The 22,276-nt window shown below is 40.7% G+C and overlaps 1 protein-coding gene across 1 annotated transcript in view; it reads right to left on the bottom strand.

The window, feature by feature from the left end:
* Nucleotides 1-22,276, bottom strand: part of ttyh2 (tweety family member 2) — a 56,517-nt gene that overhangs the window by 14,994 nt on the left and 19,247 nt on the right. Inside the window, exons 3-5 of the mRNA XM_054598753.1 lie at nt 19,250-19,361; nt 10,044-10,264; nt 5,535-5,630 (exon numbers count right to left, since the gene is read on the bottom strand). Coding sequence (XP_054454728.1) covers nt 5,535-5,630; nt 10,044-10,264; nt 19,250-19,361 — 429 coding nt within the window. The remainder of the gene's footprint in view (nt 1-5,534; nt 5,631-10,043; nt 10,265-19,249; nt 19,362-22,276) is intronic.

Here is a 22,276-nt window from a genome sequence, read left to right as displayed (position 1 = left end):
AGATGGTAAAACTACACTTTGTGTGAACCTGTTCGGTGCATTTGATCGGTATTGATCAGGTAGTAAATTGTGCGTTGTTTTTTTTAAAGCTTTTTCAATGAACTTCATTAGAGAACATTTTCCGTATACTTTTTTGTAGGGTTGGCTCGTAGGAGGGCGCCTCATCAGATTAAGCGAACGCTTCAGATAACTGTGTAAATGACCAGCGTAAAGCATGATGAATGCTGGCTGTGCGTGAATGAGTTGTAAATTAGCTTAATTACCACCTCATAGGTACTATATAAGGTTACAGGTCAAGTTCTCCTAAATCACTCGTACAAGCCACTGAAGAACGAATCAGCTCGCACAAATACGAGTTCAAAGGCATTAGGAAGAAACAACACAATGACTAAATGCACGGACAATCTGGAAACTAAAAGAAAAAAAGTGGAATTTTGCAGAGTTCACATAGTTATCAGCGTCCATGGGGAGTTCAGTGAAAATGGAGCTATTTTCATAATGGTTTCTGTTATTGAAAGGAAACAGCGTGAGCCCAGAGGACCAGGAGTGGTGATCTCATTGTCCTGTCATCATAAGAATAAGTCAAAGGTTAAGTTTTTTTTTTCTGCGGGGGTTGATTCTGCAGCCTCAACATACATCTGTGGCTTCATGTACGTAAGGCGTATCCGGTCTGCTGGCCTGCAGTGGATTACGTTCCCCTGGGAGGCTGACTCCTCCCTGCACCCCATGAGGACGTAAACATGTGGTTTTGTTTTACCGTGGGCTCCTCACAGTATCCGAAAAATGACATCAGAGACATGTGACGTTAAATGGAGAGAGATAAGAGGGTTTTGGTTAGTGTTTCTGAATACAGGGGAGCAGTGATGGGTCTGTTTTTGTGTATTAAACACCACAGAAGAAGATCAATACCCGTTCAAGATGAACACTGGTCCCAGATGAGCTTTTGTTATGTGAATTAATCCGATAAACTCCTGTCAATTTCACCACTGTTGCACTCTCCAGATATTCCCCTTTCAGCATGCCACCTGCGATTTAATATAATTTGTGTATGAATGTCCAGAACCCACTCATTTTCAAACACTCGGGCTAATCCAATTCAATGTGCTGAGAAAGATACTGAGCTCCCACCACTGAATTTACAAGCCACCTCTTCTGTTCTCCCTCTTCCTTTATCTTTTATTTCCCATTTATTTACACTCTCTATTCCCTCCCCCCTGCCTCCCCCCTATCTTTTCTCTGCCTCCCTCTTTATCAGTTTTTCACTCTTGTAGTCTGTCTCCCTCCTCCTCTCCGATACCGAGCCCTGACACTTAACAAGGGAATAGATGGGAAGGAGAGCGAGGCGTCACATGAGCAACATAATCTTGATTTAAAAAAAATGGAGAAGCAGGAGGGATGCAAAGGTTGCTCAACTGTCTGACTGGTTCAACGTGGTTTACTGCAGTAATGTCTGCTTATGCATACAGAGACATGGAAAGTATGTTTTTTGAAACCAATACACAAGTGCCCTGAATGTTTATGTGCCTTGTTTGCACCCATTTTGTGCATATTATACTTGTTTGATGCATGTTCAAACTGCATGTCTATGGCAGTGGTTCCAAAACCTGATCGAATATGTTAGAACCCTACAAGATAAATCCGAAGTCTGTAGAACAATATTAAATGTTTTATTTCTGACTTCTCTCCTTTCACTTTATCAGGCTTCCAAAGTCTTTGAAATAAAACTTGCCTATGTATCTGGCAGGCTATGCCTATTTGACAGTTTATTGTTGAAGGGTGTATGGTACTGGATTGTGGGAGCTTCTTTGAACAATGACAGTTGCTGTCAGGGCAAAAGGGGAGAAATGCCCGCTGATTGCCTCTTCCATGTCGGCAGAAACCAAGCTGCATTCAGTTTTGTGCTCTGGTGGGCTAAAGGGGATTCACTGAGAACATAGAAGAACAGGAAACTGGCGCAACTGACGCAAAGCACATCACATTAAATATTCACAGAAGCAAATGAGCAGGGCAGATGATGGTAGGAAACGCACTCACTAAGGATGAGGTCAAGTCACTGTGAATTAAATCAGTGTGGGAAGAGCATTTTCTTCTTAACTGAACAGAGAAAAAACGCCTTTGTGGTCGTATGCCTCCGTCAGACAGTCATGTTGTAGTTTACAGCCATGTCCGTCCAAAATGTCAACAGTTTATAATTTTAACACTCTTAGACATTTGTCATATGACTTCTTAATCATGCCCAAAACATATTTTGTGAGGTCATAGTGACCTTTGAACACCAAATTTGAATCAGTTCATCCTTGAGTCCAAATAGACAAATCCTGAGATATCGTGTTAACGAGAATGGGACGGCGTACGTACGGACAACCCAAAAACATAATGCACCGTGGAGGCATTAAAAAACGTTTTCTTCTCTAAACTGTTATGTCCAGTCTACACAAGGAAACAAGGATGTCATTTCTCTATTCACCATCATTAAATGTGTCAATTAAGACCGAGCAAAACGAAAGAAAGGTGACCCTGAAAGCAGAGATGGAGGAGATATACTGGGAACAAGCTGCCAACGGCAATTAGCCCAACATTATAATCACAAGTTCTCTCAAGTTCTAATTTTGGCCTCAGCCTTGTGATTGTCATCTCACCTCAGTATATTGTGTTAAAGTGTCATGAACAAACTGTCTCACTGATCGTGATTTTGATGTGCAGAATTCGAGATGACACTGATTACATGGACTGAACTGATGAGTGTTTGGCACCTGAAGTGTTTAACCATAAATTGACTATATGAGATGTATACTAGAGGTAATTGTATATTTGTGAAATCACTGTAGAGGTTTGTGCAACATCTTCAAAATTTGAAGAGCAGCATTTTTAGTTTTTGTGTTTTTCAAATTAACAACCTGCTTTGACCTGGATTCACAACTCGATCTGAGGCCCAGGGGCCCAAAGTGTCAAGGGGCCACCTACAAAATGACACTTGAAGAGACACATACCAAGCAGGAGGAGCCTCAAAATTCACATTTAGAAACATAAAACGACTCCAAAGAGACACACAGAAACATAAACGACTACAAAGAGACACAAAGAGACTCAAAACAGATATAAAAATGGGAAAAACAACCACAAAAAGACAAAAAGCAACTACAAAGAAAGTCAAAATGACAACAAAGACACAAAATGTCTACAAGACAAAACTACAGAGATGTGGAACATAACTACAAAGAGACATAAAACCATAGAGTAATGACTAAAATACACAAAAAGAGGCAAAAGAGGCTAAACAATGATAAAGTGTGCCGTTGTGCTTTGGACATTTGACATTTCCTGAACTTCCTGTGTGAAACTGTATATAGCTTTATTCACAGAGCTTCTATACCCATTTCCTTCCTTCAGGCAGTAAATAATGGGGTTTTTTTTTTCTTCCCCTGTCTTACCAATGCTTCGATTGTGTTTCATTATTATTCAGCTCAGCTTAAATGACAGTTCTTCTTGCTGTACGTCCATGCTCAAATGATATGTCATCCAGGGAAGTAAGTTTGTTGCCTCCTTTATTTTCTTGTGCACAAGGTGCACACGCAATCTTGCAAATCTATGACATTAAGCTCGGAAATAGTCTTAAGATGTATTTACATCATGACATTTTAAGGTTCACTTCACCCAATACAAGCTGTGTTATGTTCTCAGGTGCCACCACTCCACTGAACTGGAGGCAAATGGAAATTTGTTTGCAGTGCCTAAATTGAAAAATTCAACAGCTACATGCAGAAACCCAAAAGAAATCCAGAGACAAACTGCTGACAGTGAGGTTTACGGATGTGTCCTCCTCCCTCACATGTGGGAGTATCTTCTTTTCTGAGCTGTAACTGTGTGTCATGCTAACACCGAGTCAGCCAGTTAGAAGCACCAGGAAGAGTCGGCAGGCCTCCCTTGAGTGTAATCTGCTCCCGAAAGCCTCCAACCACTTCCGCTCTACTGGAAGAGAGAGCATGCCTTGGGAGGGAAGACACTCTTGACACTGACTCATCTCGTGTGTGTGTGCAAAGAGGCTGGGAGAGTGAAGTTAGGGGGTTGGGTTGGAAGCTGGTAGGGCAAGTTTAGTGCGGCTCACACCCTAAACTGACTCATTGAGAAGGACAGAACGACGCCCGGACGGATTTCACGCCCTGTGAAAAGCTCCTTTACAGCGAGAAAAATAAGATGAATCTCATTCCAGTGGAGATGGATACAATTAAGCTATGGATATTGAAAGGAGATTAAAGGAAAGCAGAGGCACTGCATGGGATATAAATATACTGTACATGCAGAACAGTGCAAAATCGCTTGTGAGCATAACATGCATTATGATGTGTGGGAGTGTTATTTATATCAAAATTCTGTCATATCAACATCCTGTTTTCATGTCAATGTATTCTCAGCGCTTCCTGCCTTCTCAAAAAAACACAAAATATATTGTTTTCTATGTTGAGGACATTGTGATGTTTACATTTTTCTTATATTATGTTTGGCTATGTTTTAATAAACCTTGCGTGTGCTTTTAGTTCTCTTTCTTGTCACTCATGAAAAGGTAAAATCAATAAAATATTAATCTGAAAAAAAAAAAGCTCTAAAAATACAGTGCTTCATAATGAATGACGTGCCATGCGAGGGTCAGGAGATGCAGTATGGTGCGTCTGTCAGCGGATGTAATTCATGTCAGAGGCCATTTAAAGCAGGTCAAGCGTTAAACTGGAACAACAATCTACAGGAAGTTGTATTGTTGATAACATCAAATGGCTCTCGCTCCCGCCTCTCTTCAATTTGTCGAGCGAAGCTATCGACGCGGCAACACTCCGAGCAAGTCCGACCTACTGTAGCAACGCTGAGAGGCAAATGGTGAAATACAAAACGGGGCTCGCAGGGCGGTGTTTGTACAGCGACATGATCCGGTTTCCCACGAGAGGAGAAGCGACTCCAGCTTCCTCCGTCTACTCCAACTCATACTGACTCATCTCATTCTTTGTAAAAATACATCATTTCGGTACAGAAGATTAATGTGAAGCACAGTATTGATTATTTGGCACTCAAATATAAAAATGATCATCAGGATAACAAGATGTGGATGAGAACTCCTATTTAAAACTGTCAGCCTTTAAGATCCACTTTTTCTTTTTGTATTCATATGAAGTTAAGTAATGACATCTGAGAGTGACTAGAAGAAAATATAAGTTTGGTCTGGTTTAAGCAAAGACAATGTACAAGGAATAATCTAGTGTTTGGAGATCTGAGCATTATACAATGGGCTTTTTCAGTGTCATGTTGTAACATCTGGAAAGATGGGATTCGTAGCAGCTGTTGCACACAAATGTGAATAAACCTAAATGAATGTTTCCCAGTTAGTTGTGATTTACTGAAGCCAGCTTTTCTCCCAATCCACTCCTTCTCTTATCTATCATAGCTCTTTCCTCTCCACTCATAAAACCAAAGCATAGCCTCTTTTCTTTTTGTAAACATAAAAAACTCTGTAAATAGCTCAGTTTTACAGGGCGTATTAGACTCACGTGGTGAGCAGCCAGCGAGACTGCTTGGCCAGCCCCAGACAGGCCAGCAGGCAGATGATCAGGTCCAGGATGAGGAGCAGCAGGTAGGTGAGCCACCTGCAGAGACAGACAGACACAGAAAATCAAGCTGCTGCTGGTGAACGCTTGTTTTGGCAAAGTCAAAGGAGATATGGATGCATGGAGCATAATAAAGAAAATAAAAAAACATGTCATAAAGTTAAGTAAAAATTCAAGAGATGCATGTTACTTTGTGAGAGTTAGAAGCTCTGACCTGCTACAAAAAAATGAAGAATAAAACAATTTTAAGTTATTAAAGCACTGTGACTTTAAAAAATGACTTGGACTGAAGTTTTGTAGCCGTAAATTTCGGCGATTTAGACGCCATCTTGGATTACTGTCCGTCCACATGTTGTTGTTTCTTTGCAACATATGAATGGACGTTACCATATTTGGAATTTACTCTAAATGTGACCTTAATTTACTAAATGAACATCATGCTGTATTGAAGAAGACTTGAAACTAGAGATTGAGACCATAAACTCATGTTTACAATGTTTACTGAGGGAATAAATCAAGAGAGAAGTAGAGTCATTTTCTCATAGACTTCCATACAATCAGACTTCCTCTTGCAGACGGATGAGTCGCCCCCTGCTGGTCAGTAGAGAGAATACAAGTTTTAAGACACTTCTGCATCGGCTTCACTCTGCAGAAAAATAGGTTGCAGCCTGGAATGAACAGGGCCTCGCCTCCACGCTGTCTCCAGCTCTCTTCATACAACCATGAGAAACAGTCCCACTTATTTTCACCTCAAAAGACACATGCTGTCATCTGAGGTGAGTGTGTAAGTGTGTGTATATGTGTGAGTTGATGCTTAAGGGTTGTAATCCTGTCCAGTACTGCCCGCCTCAGTGTCCCCATCTGTTCTGTGAGCAGTGGTCAGTCTTTGACCGGACGCACAGGGAGCCTGTCCAGATGGTTAATAATGAATGGACTCAGATCCATTAGGCTGAATGTTTTATAGTGAAAGAAACCGGTGGGGGAGGGGCAGATATATGTAACCTTCTCACTCTGATTTATCAAATCGATACGTCCAATTAAAGTCACCTCCTTTATCCTCGTTTCATCTCCCTCAGTGTGCATCATTCTCTCTTTTTTCCCCATCATACCTCCTGCACTCATCGGCCCTCCATCATTCTCACTCCGTACAGTCTTCTTTTGCTTTCATTTCCCGCCCATCTGTGTCTCCATCGAGCTACAGCATGCCTTCCCATATCTTCCTCATCACTCCTGCACCCCTCTATCCTCCTCCTTTAATCTCCCCCCTCTTCTGTCTCTCTCCCTTTCAGCCCCCTATTTCTCTCCCCCCTGCATCTCTCTCTCTCCCTCGCCACCACCTCCTTGATATTTTCCTCGTTTCATCTTTCCACCCTCTTGGCAGGGTACAGCACGAGAGGCTGGGACTTCAACGTGCACACGGAGGCTCTCGGGTGACACCGCCACCGTGTTCGTCTGTGTCGTCTTAATCCAATTAGAGTCACACTGAGTGCAGCACAGAGGCGGGGGGGGGCTTAGATTTATGCATGATAGAAAAGTACATCTTCGGGAGGTTGTGTTGCATATCAGGAAGCAGAGCCAAATGTGCATGCTTCAGTTTGAAAGGTTGATAATGATAATAGAAAATGGCGTTTCCCACAGAGAGGTCGGAGGTCACGGTGTACCAATAGTGGGTTTTATGGGGTAGCAGGGGGGAAACTGACCCAGGGCCCACACTCACAGAGGGACCTCATTAAGGAGCTCATACAATCACATCATAGTTAATCTTTTTCTATGAACCATAAATTCAATATTACAGTTTATTTCTTATTTGAAACACTTACTGTATTCTGCACGTAAAAATCTATTTTTTTAAAAGACAGTGACATTTTTTCCATAAATGCTTAATTTCTTAATCAATTTAATGGTATATTGTTGAGTGAGTTATATAAGTTGCATAATACATTTGATGTAGTATTTATAAATTTGGTTCCACGGTGTTCCACAAAACATTACAAAGTATAAGCTAATGCACAATAGAAAGATAATTAAAAAAAATGATGCACTGACATTTTAAGGTGGGGAACTTTTTTTGTAAATCTTGTTTTTTTTTTACAAGTCAGGTTTGTCAGAATGTAACAAATATGGATTGACATCTGCAACTGGACATTAACTTGTATTTAGTTAGCGGGACAATTGACGCAGAAAGAACCACTGTGAACCGGGCGTTACACATACAGTACCAGTCAAAAGTTTGGACACACCTTCTCATTCAATGGTTTTTCTTTATTTTTAATTTTTTTCTACATTGTAGATTAATATTGAAGACATCCAAACTATGAAGGAACACATATGGAATTATGTGGTAAACAAACAAATGCTCAACAAACCAGAATATGTTTTATATTTTAGATTCTTCAAAGTAGTTGAATGAGAAGGTGTGTCCAAACTTTTGACTGGTACTGTATATACAGATTATTTTTCTCCTTTTTTGTCCTCCACATATTATTTTTTTTAACATTTAGAAGTGTGCCTTAAATTACAAAAGGTTGAGAACCCCCGTCTTAAAATACCTGGAGTAGAAAACTCAAAATGTTACTCATGTGTTACCGCAACGTCGAAAACTGAGAGAAATTAGATTAAAGAATGAATAAAAATAGAAAAGAGTCTTTTTTTTGTTTCTCAGTTAAGTAACATGACAAACAATGTGAGCTAGAGTAAACGAAAATAATCCAGGACGAGAACACTGAGGATAGACAGCCAACTTTGATGAGTCAAATCAAAACCATGCACACACATGCACACCCGACCACAACCATGTGTTGGGGCGTGAGGCCGTGATAACGAGTCCATTAACGGCTTACAGTGTCTGGCTGTCTGCCCCGGGTTTTTCTGCTCCGTCAGTGCGGAGCTATGTGGGGTATTGAGTTATTGGCAGAGGAGAGGAGTCACATTTCAGATCAATACAAACACACCAGCCTGTCTGTTACCGCAGACTCCACATAAATACCACCAAGCCTAGACAAGGACTAAAGGCCTGTTTCTGCTTTAGGATAAGAGTGTCAGTTTAAATGTAATGAGACAAGTCTTAGGATAATAGTTCCTAACATATTGTAGTTGTTACGTTTATATCATTATGTGTCTGTGGTGTTGATGCAATGATTACTAATCATTTCATTGGATTGTTCTACTTTTAAATGGACTTCACATTCACGTAAATGCATTATACACACGTGCAACCACCAAGTTTCATGCATCCACTAAATATCATGTGATACATTCAGGTCACAAAGTATGTAACTATGTGCATAAATGATCCACTGAACTGCATGTTTAAATGACAAGTTGCTTAGTGCATGCAGCCATAAAAGAGACATGATATTATAAGCTTAGGGTATCTTGCAACTCTAAAAAGGAAAATATATATATTCTTTAATTTGTATTATTTATAAATTATCATAGAAATGTGATTGGTTGATCAGCATCCAATCTGCCCTCTTGCTTATGCTGTGCTCACACCAAACACCACCGTAGGATCATTTGTGTCTATTACAACCTAGTCACCAGAAAAAACGTTGCAATTGTACATTTCTGCAAACCACAGGACACGTTGATTATCAGCTTTGTATCACGCTTGCAAAAGTGCACAGTGCTAAATGGTTAATGTGGTGGAACGATTGTTTAGGTTAAGGCAACAAAGCTACTATCTGAATGGAGTTTGGATCAATCAGGGCTACGCTATGCTAACGTCGTAGCTGCTCCATCAACATTCAAAATATTGTTATCTAAGTTAAGCATTAATACAGCAGCATGTTACTGTTGTTTGATTATTCCTCAATTTTGAATTCAACAACTTCAGGATTCAGTGACGACGATATGCTTTTATGACATGAATAATGAAAATGTTGTGTATTCGTGACGCTCATTTGCAATTAGCTTCATGTTTGGCGTGAACACACTCCAAGGGCACGGTTACACATGCACAAAATATGCACATTCCCATATTGTGTAGTTCAACTCTGACTTGCAAAAGTCGCAGCCTGACCCAAGAGCAAAGAAGTGTGTGAGGTTGACCCTAGTGGGGACGGCCCACCTTCAGAATATCGCCTCATTCCCACATGTTGGACTGTGCCCTTAGACGTCTTCTCAAAAACAAACCAGTGCAAGATACAACTTTCTGCCACGATTTAAATATAACTATATTCATAAAACAGTTCTCTACTGATTTGCATTTTGGAATGCATGTGTGAATTTTTTGACTCTTGATGCACTTTACCCTTGAAAATATATTCATGGCAGCAGTAAACAACATTTCCACTTCACTTCCTGATTTTCTTCCTCTGAGCTCTGGCTGTGTTCCATTTTTTGACGGTTATCTCTTCAGAAACCTGCACATCACAGGCAACGTGAGTGAACCCAGCTACCGGCCGCCCGGCACCGTTTCAGGCCCGACACATGTATTTTTCTGTTCCTCACCTGTAGTACTCCACGTTTGCTGTTTGATCAGCGATGGAGGCCAGGTCCACTTTAGCCTCCTCCCAGTCCGGCAGGCCCAGCAGCTGTTTGATCACGTTGTCAGCCATCTGCTGCATGAACTGCAGGGTCTGCACGTAGTCGCCCCGCGTGGCGAAGATCTCGTCCAGCCTGGCGAGGTGCTGGTGCAGGCCGCTCTTCATGCTGCCCATGGTTCCAGTCACCTGGAGGGCAGGAGAGGAGAGGAAGGAGAGAGATGAATTGTAGAACAGCACTGCCGCTGGAAGTTGAATAGCAAGCATGAAAGCTAATGAACTGAACTATTCATGAGGCGTTATAATGAATGCATTGATTAGTTAAAGGCAAGGTAGGATTGAGCACCATTCAGGTAACAGTAAGGCACAGTTTTATGAAACTGGCTGCAGAAAAACATGCTTGTTTGAGGATATAATACTGTTTTATATCCTCCACTTCTCCGCTAAAATAATAACATATTGACAGACTTCTGGTCACCTATTTTTCTGCCTGAGAAAGTTTGCAAGAAAAAAAAAAGAGTGGCCAAAGGTGAGATTATCCTGAACATGAGGCTGGTCTGTGCAGCGGAGCAGAGCGAGAGAGAGAGGAAGGGGGGTGTGGGAGTCGCTGAAGAGGTCCGTTTTAAGTAAACAGTTCAGGTTGGAAATCAGCCAAAACTGCAGAGCAGAGGTGAAACAGTGAGTTTGCTTGTGCTGGAGATTTGTATTCCATGACTGCTGATATTTGTCTGACTTTTTTCCAAATTGATACCTCACTAGCTATTAAAGATATGTAATCACATAGCAGCTGATCCATTCCCCGAGAGGGAGTGTGATCCTCTCAGACAAACAAAACTAATACAGATTTGACTCATTTATTTTTTTTACACATCAGATTCTTTACCAAGTCGGCCGAGTACGCAAAACCACATTATCTGTGGGGAGTGAACATCTCCAGTACAGACCCGAACCATTTCCTTGGCTTTAATTACGCTGTACTTTGCTCGAAGGGAGAAGTTGTTTACAGGGAAATGGCATTCACAGAGACATCCCGCTATTTGATAATTAAAAAGGGTAATAAATGCTTCCATTCAGCTCTGGGTACTTGGCATTCACAGGAGAGAAAACTCATATTGTTGCTGTGTTTGTCAGGCACAGGATTTGCTGGAGCCGAGGCGAGGGGAGGCTGGGTGGAAGTAATTAGTCGGGTTTGCATTCTCAGTGCGACCCACACTGGATGGCTGCAAACGAGGCTGAGAGTCTGCAGCCTCGCTAGCGGCTCTGCAGCGTTCTTTGAGCTTAATGCTAACATCAGCGCGCTAACATGCTCAGAGTGACAATGCAAACATGCAGATTTTTAACAAGTAATACAAACCAGGTTCAAGATCTTAGTTAAGTTGTTAGCATGCTAACTGTGCTAATTAGCACAAAACACAAAGTACAGTTAACGTTGATGGGAATGCCATTCGTTTAGCTGCTAGTATCTAGTATTAAACCAAAAGGTTTTCAATTGATTTTTTCTCATGATAAATTAAAAAGTTAAAAGATCCCCAGAGTTATTAACATGTATTCTCTTGGGATTATCTGAAGCAAACAGATGGAATAGGATAGATAGGATACACCCTCTGGAGACCATGAATGTGTGCACCAAATCTAATGGAAATCCATCAAGTTGTTACTGACAAACTTAAGTCCTGGCCAAAGTGGTCAACACACAGACAAAATATCCATCATTCCATCCATTAGCTCTTCTTGCTTAGTGCTACTCACTGCACCATTTACCGTTTATATGTTTGGTAAAGGGCTGATGTAGTCTTTTCCTAAAGAGAAACAAGATAAACTTTTATTTTTAAATGTTTATGTTCACTATGGTTAGAATTTGAACATCCCATCTGATGCCCCCAGTGGCAGCATCAACCAAAGACTCTGGAATGAATGGACTTCAAGCAACTATTACAAAAATTGGCTCACTTTAAAAAAATAAAATAGAAATGTGTACTAACGGTTGCGCGATAATGCCAACATTTTGTTTCTGCAATAAATAGTATTTTTTGTTTATTATGAAAACTTTTCCTTTTGTATCAAGAAGGTAGAAAGTTGTAGCATGACATGTCTGAGTTAATTTGCCGATATCACACCCTGCTATGTGACTATTCTACATTTGCATATCACAATGTTGATACTGAAATGATATATCATCTAGCCAAAGTTCTAACCACAAAGATCCTAAACTCACTTTGATATTTGAAAAGACAAAACAAAGAACCGTATGCTGAGGCAGCCGCTGAGATCACATTCACAATCCTGTGGAGCTCCGTAGTTTGTTATCTGATCACTCATTGATATCGCTTCCTCCTCACAACGAGCAGATGAAACCGCAGATGAGAAAGGAAGGCGTGTTTCTGATCCTTTGCCTCCCGTGTGAGAATCTTATCTAAGACGCCTGGGGAGACAGCCAATCCAGCTAATCTCTCCTTGGTCTAGGTCTGATCCTTTACCGTGTAAGTGATCCGCACCGATCATGGAGATATGATTCCCAGTCTTCTCAGTCTTTATCTCGGTCTGATGTTTTGAGGGCACGGGGAAGCATTCTCTTCCTCACGTCTTTCAAAACAAACAATTTGCAGCAAAGTCTGTTTGGCAAAAAGCTATTTTACTTTGGGATCTTCATCTCAACGCGCCAGAGGGTGAACGCCGAGTAAAAGAAACATATGAAAACCGCAAGAAATGACACAGATGTGACAACTGACAAGTGGCCTTGGCTGGAAGAAATACATGAAAGTCGAATATCAAATGTAGATTCCAGCTTGAGGAAATGGGATGAACTGGTTTTACCTAAAGGTTCTTGTTTACATGAGCCTGTACTTATTGAGAAGACCTCAAGCAGGATGGAGGTGGTCTGGTCAGCTAGTCTCACAACTACCTTCTTGCCTCAATCTGATCTCTAATTACATAAAAAAAACTTGGTAAATATTTTATATAGGCTTAATATGCCATTTCAAAGAACTACATTCTTGCATTATTGATCGGAAAACAGTCTTAATATAACACTTTATAACAATTAAAGTGTAACTTCATCCCCGGGGCTGAGCCTAAAGCTTAGTACCGTGATGTGCTCCCAAGACAATGATGTAATCACAGCTGGCGTGTATTGCGCCGCAAGTGGTCGCGGTGCTTAGACGTGCATCTCAGAATTTTTGTTACTTGGGTGCAATCACATGACACAAATAGTTCACTTATTAAAGCACCATAAACATGTCTGGGGATTATACAGAGAAGAACAATTGGTTTTTGGATGCTTTAGAAACACGAGGTGTGTATTTGAGTAAATATTTTGCAGCCAAATCAAAGTGTTTACAGGATATTAAACCTTTGTTTCCTTATAACGCATGTAATGCGTAACTTGTTTCTTTACAGGGCTTTAACAAAGGCACCACAATAACCCATGAATATGAGATATGAGATAATTACAATCCCTCCCTGGCATTGTGGAGGTTGGTTTATGGCTTTTTACCGGTTGCACCTACAGTCTACGTGTTAGACTTGTTGTCTTTTTGATTCTTCACAGTTTATTTTGCTTGAATGCCTTCTGGCGATTCTGAGAATAATGCACGCTACGGTGCCAAGCTTCAGTCCGTTGTGTTGTTCTGGGGTTGTGATGCCACACAGTGTTTACGGAAAAGTAAAAAGGATACACACTCCCTCATCCCTTTCCAAGCTTGTTGGAGAGCTACGGTGGCCTTCGGGGAAAGTAAATACATGACAGGCCCTCTCTAGAGCCAGGTTTTGGTTTGTCCATTCTGGGCTACTGTAGAAACATGAAAGTACAACAGGTAGATATGAAGGGCCTGTTCCATGATCACAAAAAACACAATGATTCTTAGTTTCAGGTGATTATACACAAATGAAAACATACGTATGAATATTATATTCCATTTCTGCTAATAGATCTCGAAAAATGCTTCACACTGGTCCTTCAATACAGCAACATCAGCATCCGATTATCTCTTTGTGGATTATGTTTGTGTATGTGTGTTTTGCTCGACCGCAACTTTACAATACTGTCTCTCAGGCTCTTCAGAATATAAATAATACTCCCTTCACAAGAACTGGATCTTTGTACACGACCTCCGAGGAAGCGATGACTCTCTGAGAACATAACAGAGAGGCTGAAATAAAACATTTCTATATTGGAGACGCATAGCTCCCAGAGTGTCCATCTCTGAGTTGAGAGAAAAAACTGTTTTCCAAAGTTGGTTTTCATGTTGTAGCATGAAAGGTGTGAATCATACTCTAAAGAGCAGTGACAGGTTAAGACTGAGCAAGCATCCAAGAATCACTTTCACCATAGTCTCTAATCGGCCCGTAATCGCTTGATGAATGACGAAATAAGTGCTTTTGTTTGAGTAAAACAAAGGTTAAGAAATAGGATTAAACGGGTTTTCCTGCTCCGACTCGTCTCTTCTTGCTTGACAGTGAAGAGACTTTTCTCTGATTAAAATTGCATGTGGGAGCTAGAGCGTGAAATGTAACATGGGTCTGAACTCTGAAGTGCCTCGGCAGCTCGGTCAACGCAAAGATGGAGACCGTATCTACACCGCTGGGTAACGAAGCTCCAAAGAACATGTCTTTGAAAAATATATTCCTCCCATCCTTCCTCTTCTTTTCTCTCAGATGCTCGATGACCACAGGGTTTTTAAGAGGCTGCCCTGTATGGGTTTGTGGATAAAACGCTGAGTTGGCATCAAATTAAGACCGTGGCCCACACAGCAAAGATTGTCAACCAGAGGATGGAAGTGGGATTGTCTGTAAGTACAGTGACACTCAACCACATGAGAGCAGTTCCACCAACTCAATGAATGCCTGTAGTGTAGTTCTTTAGGGAGAGCCAGAGTTCACACAGAGGGGAAAGTGGTTTGGCTGCAGAGATGACACAGCGTCAGTATTTTCTCTTCATCTTTTCAGCCATATCTCTACTGGATCACACCTGCCAGTGAGCACATTAAACAAAAAACACATCCGATTCAAATATTGACGGTCGTTGGTGGCCCTAGGCGTCTGATTTGACCTTAGTTTGGTTACATAACTTATACACTTAACTAGCACAATTTGCGTAACATTCATACTTACTTTATGTATCATGAAATACTTAGTTTAAAGTGTTTTTCCCTAAATCTACCCAAGTACTTTTGTTGCCTTAGCATCACAAAGTACTTTTGTCACCTAAACCTCAATAAGTACTTCTGGTGCCTAAACCTAACCAAGTACTTCTGTTGAGTCCGTAAACCTATAGAAATAACTTAATTGAACGTAGACTGTATGTAATGGAAGTATATTGACAGGCCTTCCAGCTCTTAAGAATCACCTGAACTACCACAAATTGTGATGCAGAAAACAGATGATGATGTCCTGTCCTGATCTCTATAGTACAATATATCAATAAGTGTTGTGGCGGCGATAGCAAACAGGAGAAATATGACGCTGAACTGTAAATAAAGACCCTTTCTGTAAGTAACCACAGATGGACTTCAGTTAACCTCTCGCAGTGACCATAAATCTGTTTTTACTGCACTGATCGGTCTGTGGATGTCACACCCATCCCTCATGAACAATACACCAAGAGCCCAAGATAATTGAACTCCTTTGAGGGGAACCATTTCTCAGAAAACATATTTTTTCTGGTAAAAAAACCCAGGGTCGGACTGCGAACATGCACAAACACACTGTATCATCCAGTCCAGTTTTTCAATCTGTTATCGTTCTCTCACATTATGATACTTAATATTTTGTATCATTACAAAAAAAAAACGATTATGAGAATGCTCGGGAAATGTGTTTGTAATTATGCAGTGGGCCGACTTCCAAACTGTGTTGTGAGCTCCGGCCAAACGCTAAGGGACTGAACCAGACATGGACTCAGTCCACTGGGTGACTGCTTTCTGCCAAAGCCTCTCACAACACCCATCTCCAAACAATACAGTTATTATTAGTGTGGCTAAACACTCCAAACGCCAGGCCCATTACGGCATCAATAAAGCATCCTGGTCGGCCAGTTCCCAGATATCGATATCGAACAGCCCTGACGATGTTTTTTTTTTTTGCATCTCTTTTTGGACGTCTCTCGGTATGCAAGTGTTTTGTCAAATTGTCATGTTTGTTTCTGTGTGCGTAAACACATCATATGCATATATTCCAGACGGTAACTAATCAAGCTCTCAACAGTAGCCCAGAAAAAAAGCATCTCGTGATAATGAGTCTAACTTCCTTCCTTTCCTCTCTTATATACCGAGTCTTTAGAAGCGAACTCACTTCTAAACTCTCTTGGAGCCGCGCTAAAAAGGCATTTGTGTGGGCCAGAGGGCAGCGAGGCCTTCACTGTCAACCATTTCAATACAGATTTCAATCCCGACTCTGCCAATCAGACAGGGCGAGCAATGCTCCTTGTTCTTCCCCATCAAACGGCTTTGTCTCCGCGGCTCATGGTTGATTAGGTGGGGGGGTGGGGGAGGACTGGGAACTGTGTGTGGCACACTGGGTTCTTTGTCCCACTCAAGAACTCGACTCCTTAACAGTCTATAGATGCGTGCAATGAACTCACTCATGCACACACACACATATACATGCATGCGTGCACACTCACGCGCACAAGCTGCTAAAATAAAGGCCACCATGTCCAATTATGTGCTTGCACGGGTTCACACGTCCCAGAGGGGCACGCCGACAAGCTTTTCAGATGAGCTATATGTTAATGATCTCTGTCCACTTGCTAAATATGACTTTGAGAAATGAACGCTGCTAAGTGCTTCAGAAGAATAACTCGAGACAATGAGTGGACATTTCATAATAATCTAGAAGTGACAGAGTTAAGTGGAGTAAATCAAAAAGGCAAACATGTCACGTGAGAACTAATCCCAACTGACGATCTAAAGCAGCTCGACTGATCCAGTTTAAATTATTCATAAAGTGCATCAATCAGAACCAGCTAAGAACTATACTCTCAGTTCAAATCTGAGGTTGTGTTTCCTTATCATCAGCGTAGAGAAGTCCCGACACAGCGCTGTGGGCTCTGTACCTGCTCAGCAGTGTTTATTACTGAGGCTCACCGCTAAGTGGTTCACATACCACCACATTAATCTCCATTAACACAGATGAAGACGTAATCCCTAGTCTTAGACTGAAAGTCACCCCGGGTCTCTGGCAGCGCCGACACCGTCAGAGGATCACTGCCTGGTCACAGACCGCTGAGGCGACAACATACAGCTGATGTGCACCAACACTACACCACACCAGGTGTTGTGCTGTTTGTCAGAGTAAAGTCAATTTGTCAAGTTTATTTTAACAAGTGCCAATTAATCTGTACAAGTCACAGGTTAAATCTCAAATTCATCTTCACAAGTCTAAAGTCAATCTGTACAAGTCTCAAGTCAGTATGTACAAGTCTGAAGTTATTCTCAACAAGTCTCCAATGTATCTGTAGTCTCAAGTCGTTGTTCTTTACAAGTCTCAAGTCAGTATGTAGAAGTCTCAAGTTAAAATACCAAGTTTTAGATAAATCTGTACAAGTCTCAAAATGCATCTCATCAAGTCTAAAATTAATCTTAAAAAGTCTCAAATTAATTTTAACAAGTTTTGACTTAATCTGTACATGTCTCAGGTCAGTATGTACAAGTCTGAAGTTATTTTTGAAAAGGTCTTTAAAAGTTGCAAATTAAGTCTCAAAATAATCTTTACAAGTTAATCGAAACAAGTCTCAAGGCAAAGTATCAAGTTAATCTTACCAACTCTAGAGTCAGTATGAAAACGTCTCAAGTTAAAATGAACCAAGTTTTAAATAAATCTGTACAAGTCAATCAAAATGAATCTCAAGTTAAGTCACAAAACCATGTAATGTTTTCCACTTGCAAGAGTGATTTTTTCCTATTTTAAGAAATGGTATATTTGATTATTTCTGCTTACTGGCGTCCATAATTGGTCTTGGAACATCACAAACTGTGATGACTGGAAAGATGAGTCTCTTGTGGATCCAATGAGCCCAAATATATATTCATGTGTGATGATGTTAGTCCACATGTCACACTGTAAGACCATTGTTTGAAACTTGATGTCACTGTATAAGATGAACTATTGTGACCTCTAGGATAATCACAGCCTCATGAAACTCCACAACCACAAACTACAGGCCTTGGTCATTCAGAGGATGTATGGCTTTTAGGTATGGTCACAAACAAGGGTGTTTCTGAGCAGTGGACAGAACAGAAGTGATCAGTATCAAATCACCGGAAAATGCGATTCTTGCAGAAGTCTCAAAATGTCAAAAGGGAATTCATTATTTTTTCTTTTCTGATTTATGACTAGAACAACTTGGCACACACTGCTGAGCTGCAACAAATTGATCTTTGGTTCCCAGCTTCCAGATGATGTATCCCACTTCTATATGGCATCTACAGTACAGTAGACCTGCTATCTCAAAAATGGGTTTATGTGGGTCTCTACGGGAAATCTCAAGTTAACACTTATAAATAAAGCATTTGATGGTCTCTATCTCTATTTTTAATATTACCCATAACTTCAAAGTTTTTTCATAAACATTGCTTGGGTAAAAAGAGAGAAAAGAGAGAAAATATTCAACTGTTTTAACTTTTAAGTTTGACTCTTGACTGAAAGGAGAAAAATGTCTTGTCTTTCGTGTTATATTTGTGAAACAGCGAGCTACACTTAGGCGTCTGTGTGATGGAAGTGAGTCAGATAAAAATAGAAAAAAAGGATTGTGCAAACATACTGATCTAAAGTGAGCACAAGAAAAAGACACAGGGCGATGCTTTGTTTCTGCAGAGGCCACAGCGGCTTCAAGAAGGTGGAGCGAGGAGTGTGTGAGTCTGTGGGATAGGAAGGAGTTCAATTTGTAGTGGTAAAAAGCCATAAAAAGACCATAAAACATTTAAAGGCATACTAAAGTCCCCTGGGCTTTCCTCCTGTGCGTGTTTGTGTGTATGAAAAACATCACGAGCAGCTCTTCTGAAGCCTTCACTCAGAGCTCTCATCTATAAACTGTATGTCTTATGACTCAACACAAACTGAACCGTTTTCAGTGTTTTTTACAAACTGAAAACACGATAACACTTAAAGCAAACAACGACATTATGAGGTGTTTATGTGTATGACACACTCATCTTATGACTCTTATGTTCTACTCACCAGACTGTCCACACCGCCCAGCGTGTGATTGGCGTTGTACAGGGAGTAGGTCAACTGGTACACGCCGTCATTAGTCTCACTGTTGCCATAGAAACCCACACCCACCGCGATGCTGCAGAGAAAAGAGGTATGGAAGCACAGGTTACCCTTTTATATATGAACGAGGAGAGATATATTAACTATAATTAGACGGGCCCGACGGAACATAATACACAACGTTTATGAATATTTCAGTCCGTCTTTTTCATTCTCACATTTGGGGTTTTATCATCAATTCCTCCATCAACACTGACTTTTGCATAAACAGGGAAAGAAATGCAAAGTTAATGAGGCACTTTGGGACAATGAAAAGAGACGGAAATAATGGTTGATTGTCAAAGTTAACACAGTCATCCAAACAGAATGAATGACAGTGGGCTGGAAGAATTGCCATGTGAGTGTCTTGGGGGAGCATCTTGGAGACACGCAATTAAGGTTGTGGGAGGATCAAATCTGATTCATTCAGAGTTTGTGCTTTTCCATTAAATGTGTCTGTGCTGACTCCAAGAGGGACTTGCATCTTTTACTTTTTGTTCATTGATATCAGAGATTTATAAAGCTGAATGACTGAAACTGAACTCTGTGTGAAACCTGCAAACAACTGAATGTTTTACTACAGAAGGCAAAGCTTTTGCAGCAGTGGATCTGCAGAAAACTGTTTCTGTGTTCATTTCTGTAAACAACTCTTTGAACCAGAAATGATACAATACAGGTTTTTTGGCATGTGGTTGTGTATGCATAATTTGAAACTGCTTCAGTCATCCAAGGCTTTCATTTGTTCAGCTGGAGCATCAGCACAAACAGAAGAACCATCAGCCGCACTCTTAAGTCGCCTTTCTGAGCTTTTCTTTTGTCCCCAAAGTGCGGGGCATTGTACCGCTGCATGATGGGATTGGAGAGCGGCCACAAAATAATTCTCGACAAACCCCCAAAAGTAAAATCAGACGTAGACTCATAATGCCTCTCAACATACTGTGACGGCACTGGCGAAAGGCAATGATGTCCATTAGGGACGACTAAACAAACAACAGTCCCAGTGCAGTAAAATGCCAATGTGCGTTTTATAGTTCCTATAGTCCCTCAGATGAAATAAAAAAACACCTGTGATAACTTCAGAGGCTATTATTACACCTTTATGGAACTTCAAATTAAGCTCAAAGGAAAAGGAGTCACTGAATGACACAGCAAAGGACATGAAGTAACTGTGATGAGTCAGACCTTTGGTTAGACCAGCACACACTTATCACCCTAAATTGATAATAAGATGAGAGGCGCTCCGGATCTGGAAGACTTAGGATGACACATAGGACTACACCTCTGCTGACATATTTCCTGGTGAGGGGAATTCTCAATACACTGAGTCACCATTTTATTAAAACCGCCATGAAGTGAAAAATGCTTTTTTTAGTCCTTTTAAACCATCCTATCATATTGTGCAGCTATTTAACAATATGTGGGAAAATATTAACAAAATAAACTATTTCTTCATATATTTATAACAAAATCCAATCTTCTTTTCTGCCTGTAAAAGAACAATTTCAACCAATAATATCAAGACATCCATCCATCCATCAGTCTACAGCCACATTCCTCTGTACCTCCGTATCACGCTGTTGTTCTAACCCCACCCACTTTTAGCGATCCAATCAAATGCAAAGTACTTGATTTAAATCCGTCTTGCTTAAATATTCAGTTTCACTTGGACATACTCACAGTACAGAGGCTTAAGACGCTCTAACTTCCCATTCACTGGGACTTAAAGTACACCCGTAGATACCTCCAGTGCCGTCAAATTCAACAGCCCTGAAGTAAATCCTACTTTTATGAAATATTGATGTTCAGAAGTGTTGATTCAGGTTGACATTGCTTTTAAATTAAAAGACAAACCCAACGTGAAGTGTCTCAGTAAAAGGTGTTTCAATGCTCCTTTGCAGAGAAGTGTCAGAATCTCTACTCTATGGATGAACCCAGTCACGGCTCATTTTGAATTGATGAAGGAGGTGGAGAGTGCTGCCGTCTAACATGATGGTTTGACTGGTCACATCATTTACAAACCCTAGTGCCTCTTTGTCTGCAAGAATATCCATCCATTGATTTCCTACTCATTTGTTCAGGTTTTCCCTTTAATTTATGGCCTGTCTGTATGTGGATACTTTGTAAGATGTAGTTTGTGGTTTTGTTAAATTATACTTCATTATATTTAAAGATGTTTCTTGGATTACATTGGAGGTAGCTACCTCTTAGACAGTTTTTCCACAGAGCTAATTGCTTCTCCCTGGTAATCAATGTCAATATAAACCAGGGAGGCCGACTGCTCAACTGGGATCCATTTCACTGCTTAGAGTTGAGCAGATGCAGCATTTGGCTATTTGATTTGATGATTTCTTATAGATCTATATTTTATGACCTCGTTAATTCTGCAAGGTTTCATGAGTGTGGTTGCCTCTTTGCTTATTTAATTAACCATAACACATCAATACACATTTCTCTGATCTCTTAATCACCACATCCACTTTTAGCTAACTCACAATTCAAGCATGTATCCATTACCTCTATTTCAGCTGCTTATCCATTACTTTTAGATAATCATATGTTACCTTTAGCTATCTATTTCAACCATTCATCCGATAAGATAACCATTACAACTTATCTGATAACTAGATTCCATGCACACTCAATTATGATCAGGTGTAAACATTCAATTTGTGATTTCTACTCCACAATCTTTCCACGTATACCTGAGCAACTGCCAGAACACCCGATGGTGTACCCCTGGTTGCAATAAACCACCACTGTCCAATCAACAAATGTGCTCCAGATGAAGGCCGGAGGCAGATCAGAACCAAAGGGATGGTAAGCAGGAGTCATAAACATAGAAGCTAAAGCCTTTTGATCACAGTGTTAAAGTGAACAAACACATCACCCGCCGATCGAGACAGAAGACAATGAAATTAAGGAACAACACTGTTCTTGTAAAGCCGTAAGGAC

The sequence above is a fragment of the Anoplopoma fimbria genome, chromosome 5 (genome assembly GCF_027596085.1).
Source record: "Anoplopoma fimbria isolate UVic2021 breed Golden Eagle Sablefish chromosome 5, Afim_UVic_2022, whole genome shotgun sequence".
Classification (NCBI taxonomy): domain Eukaryota; kingdom Metazoa; phylum Chordata; class Actinopteri; order Perciformes; family Anoplopomatidae; genus Anoplopoma; species Anoplopoma fimbria.
The sequence above is the reverse complement of the archived record's forward strand: the minus strand, read 5'-3'. Positions and strand labels throughout refer to the sequence as shown.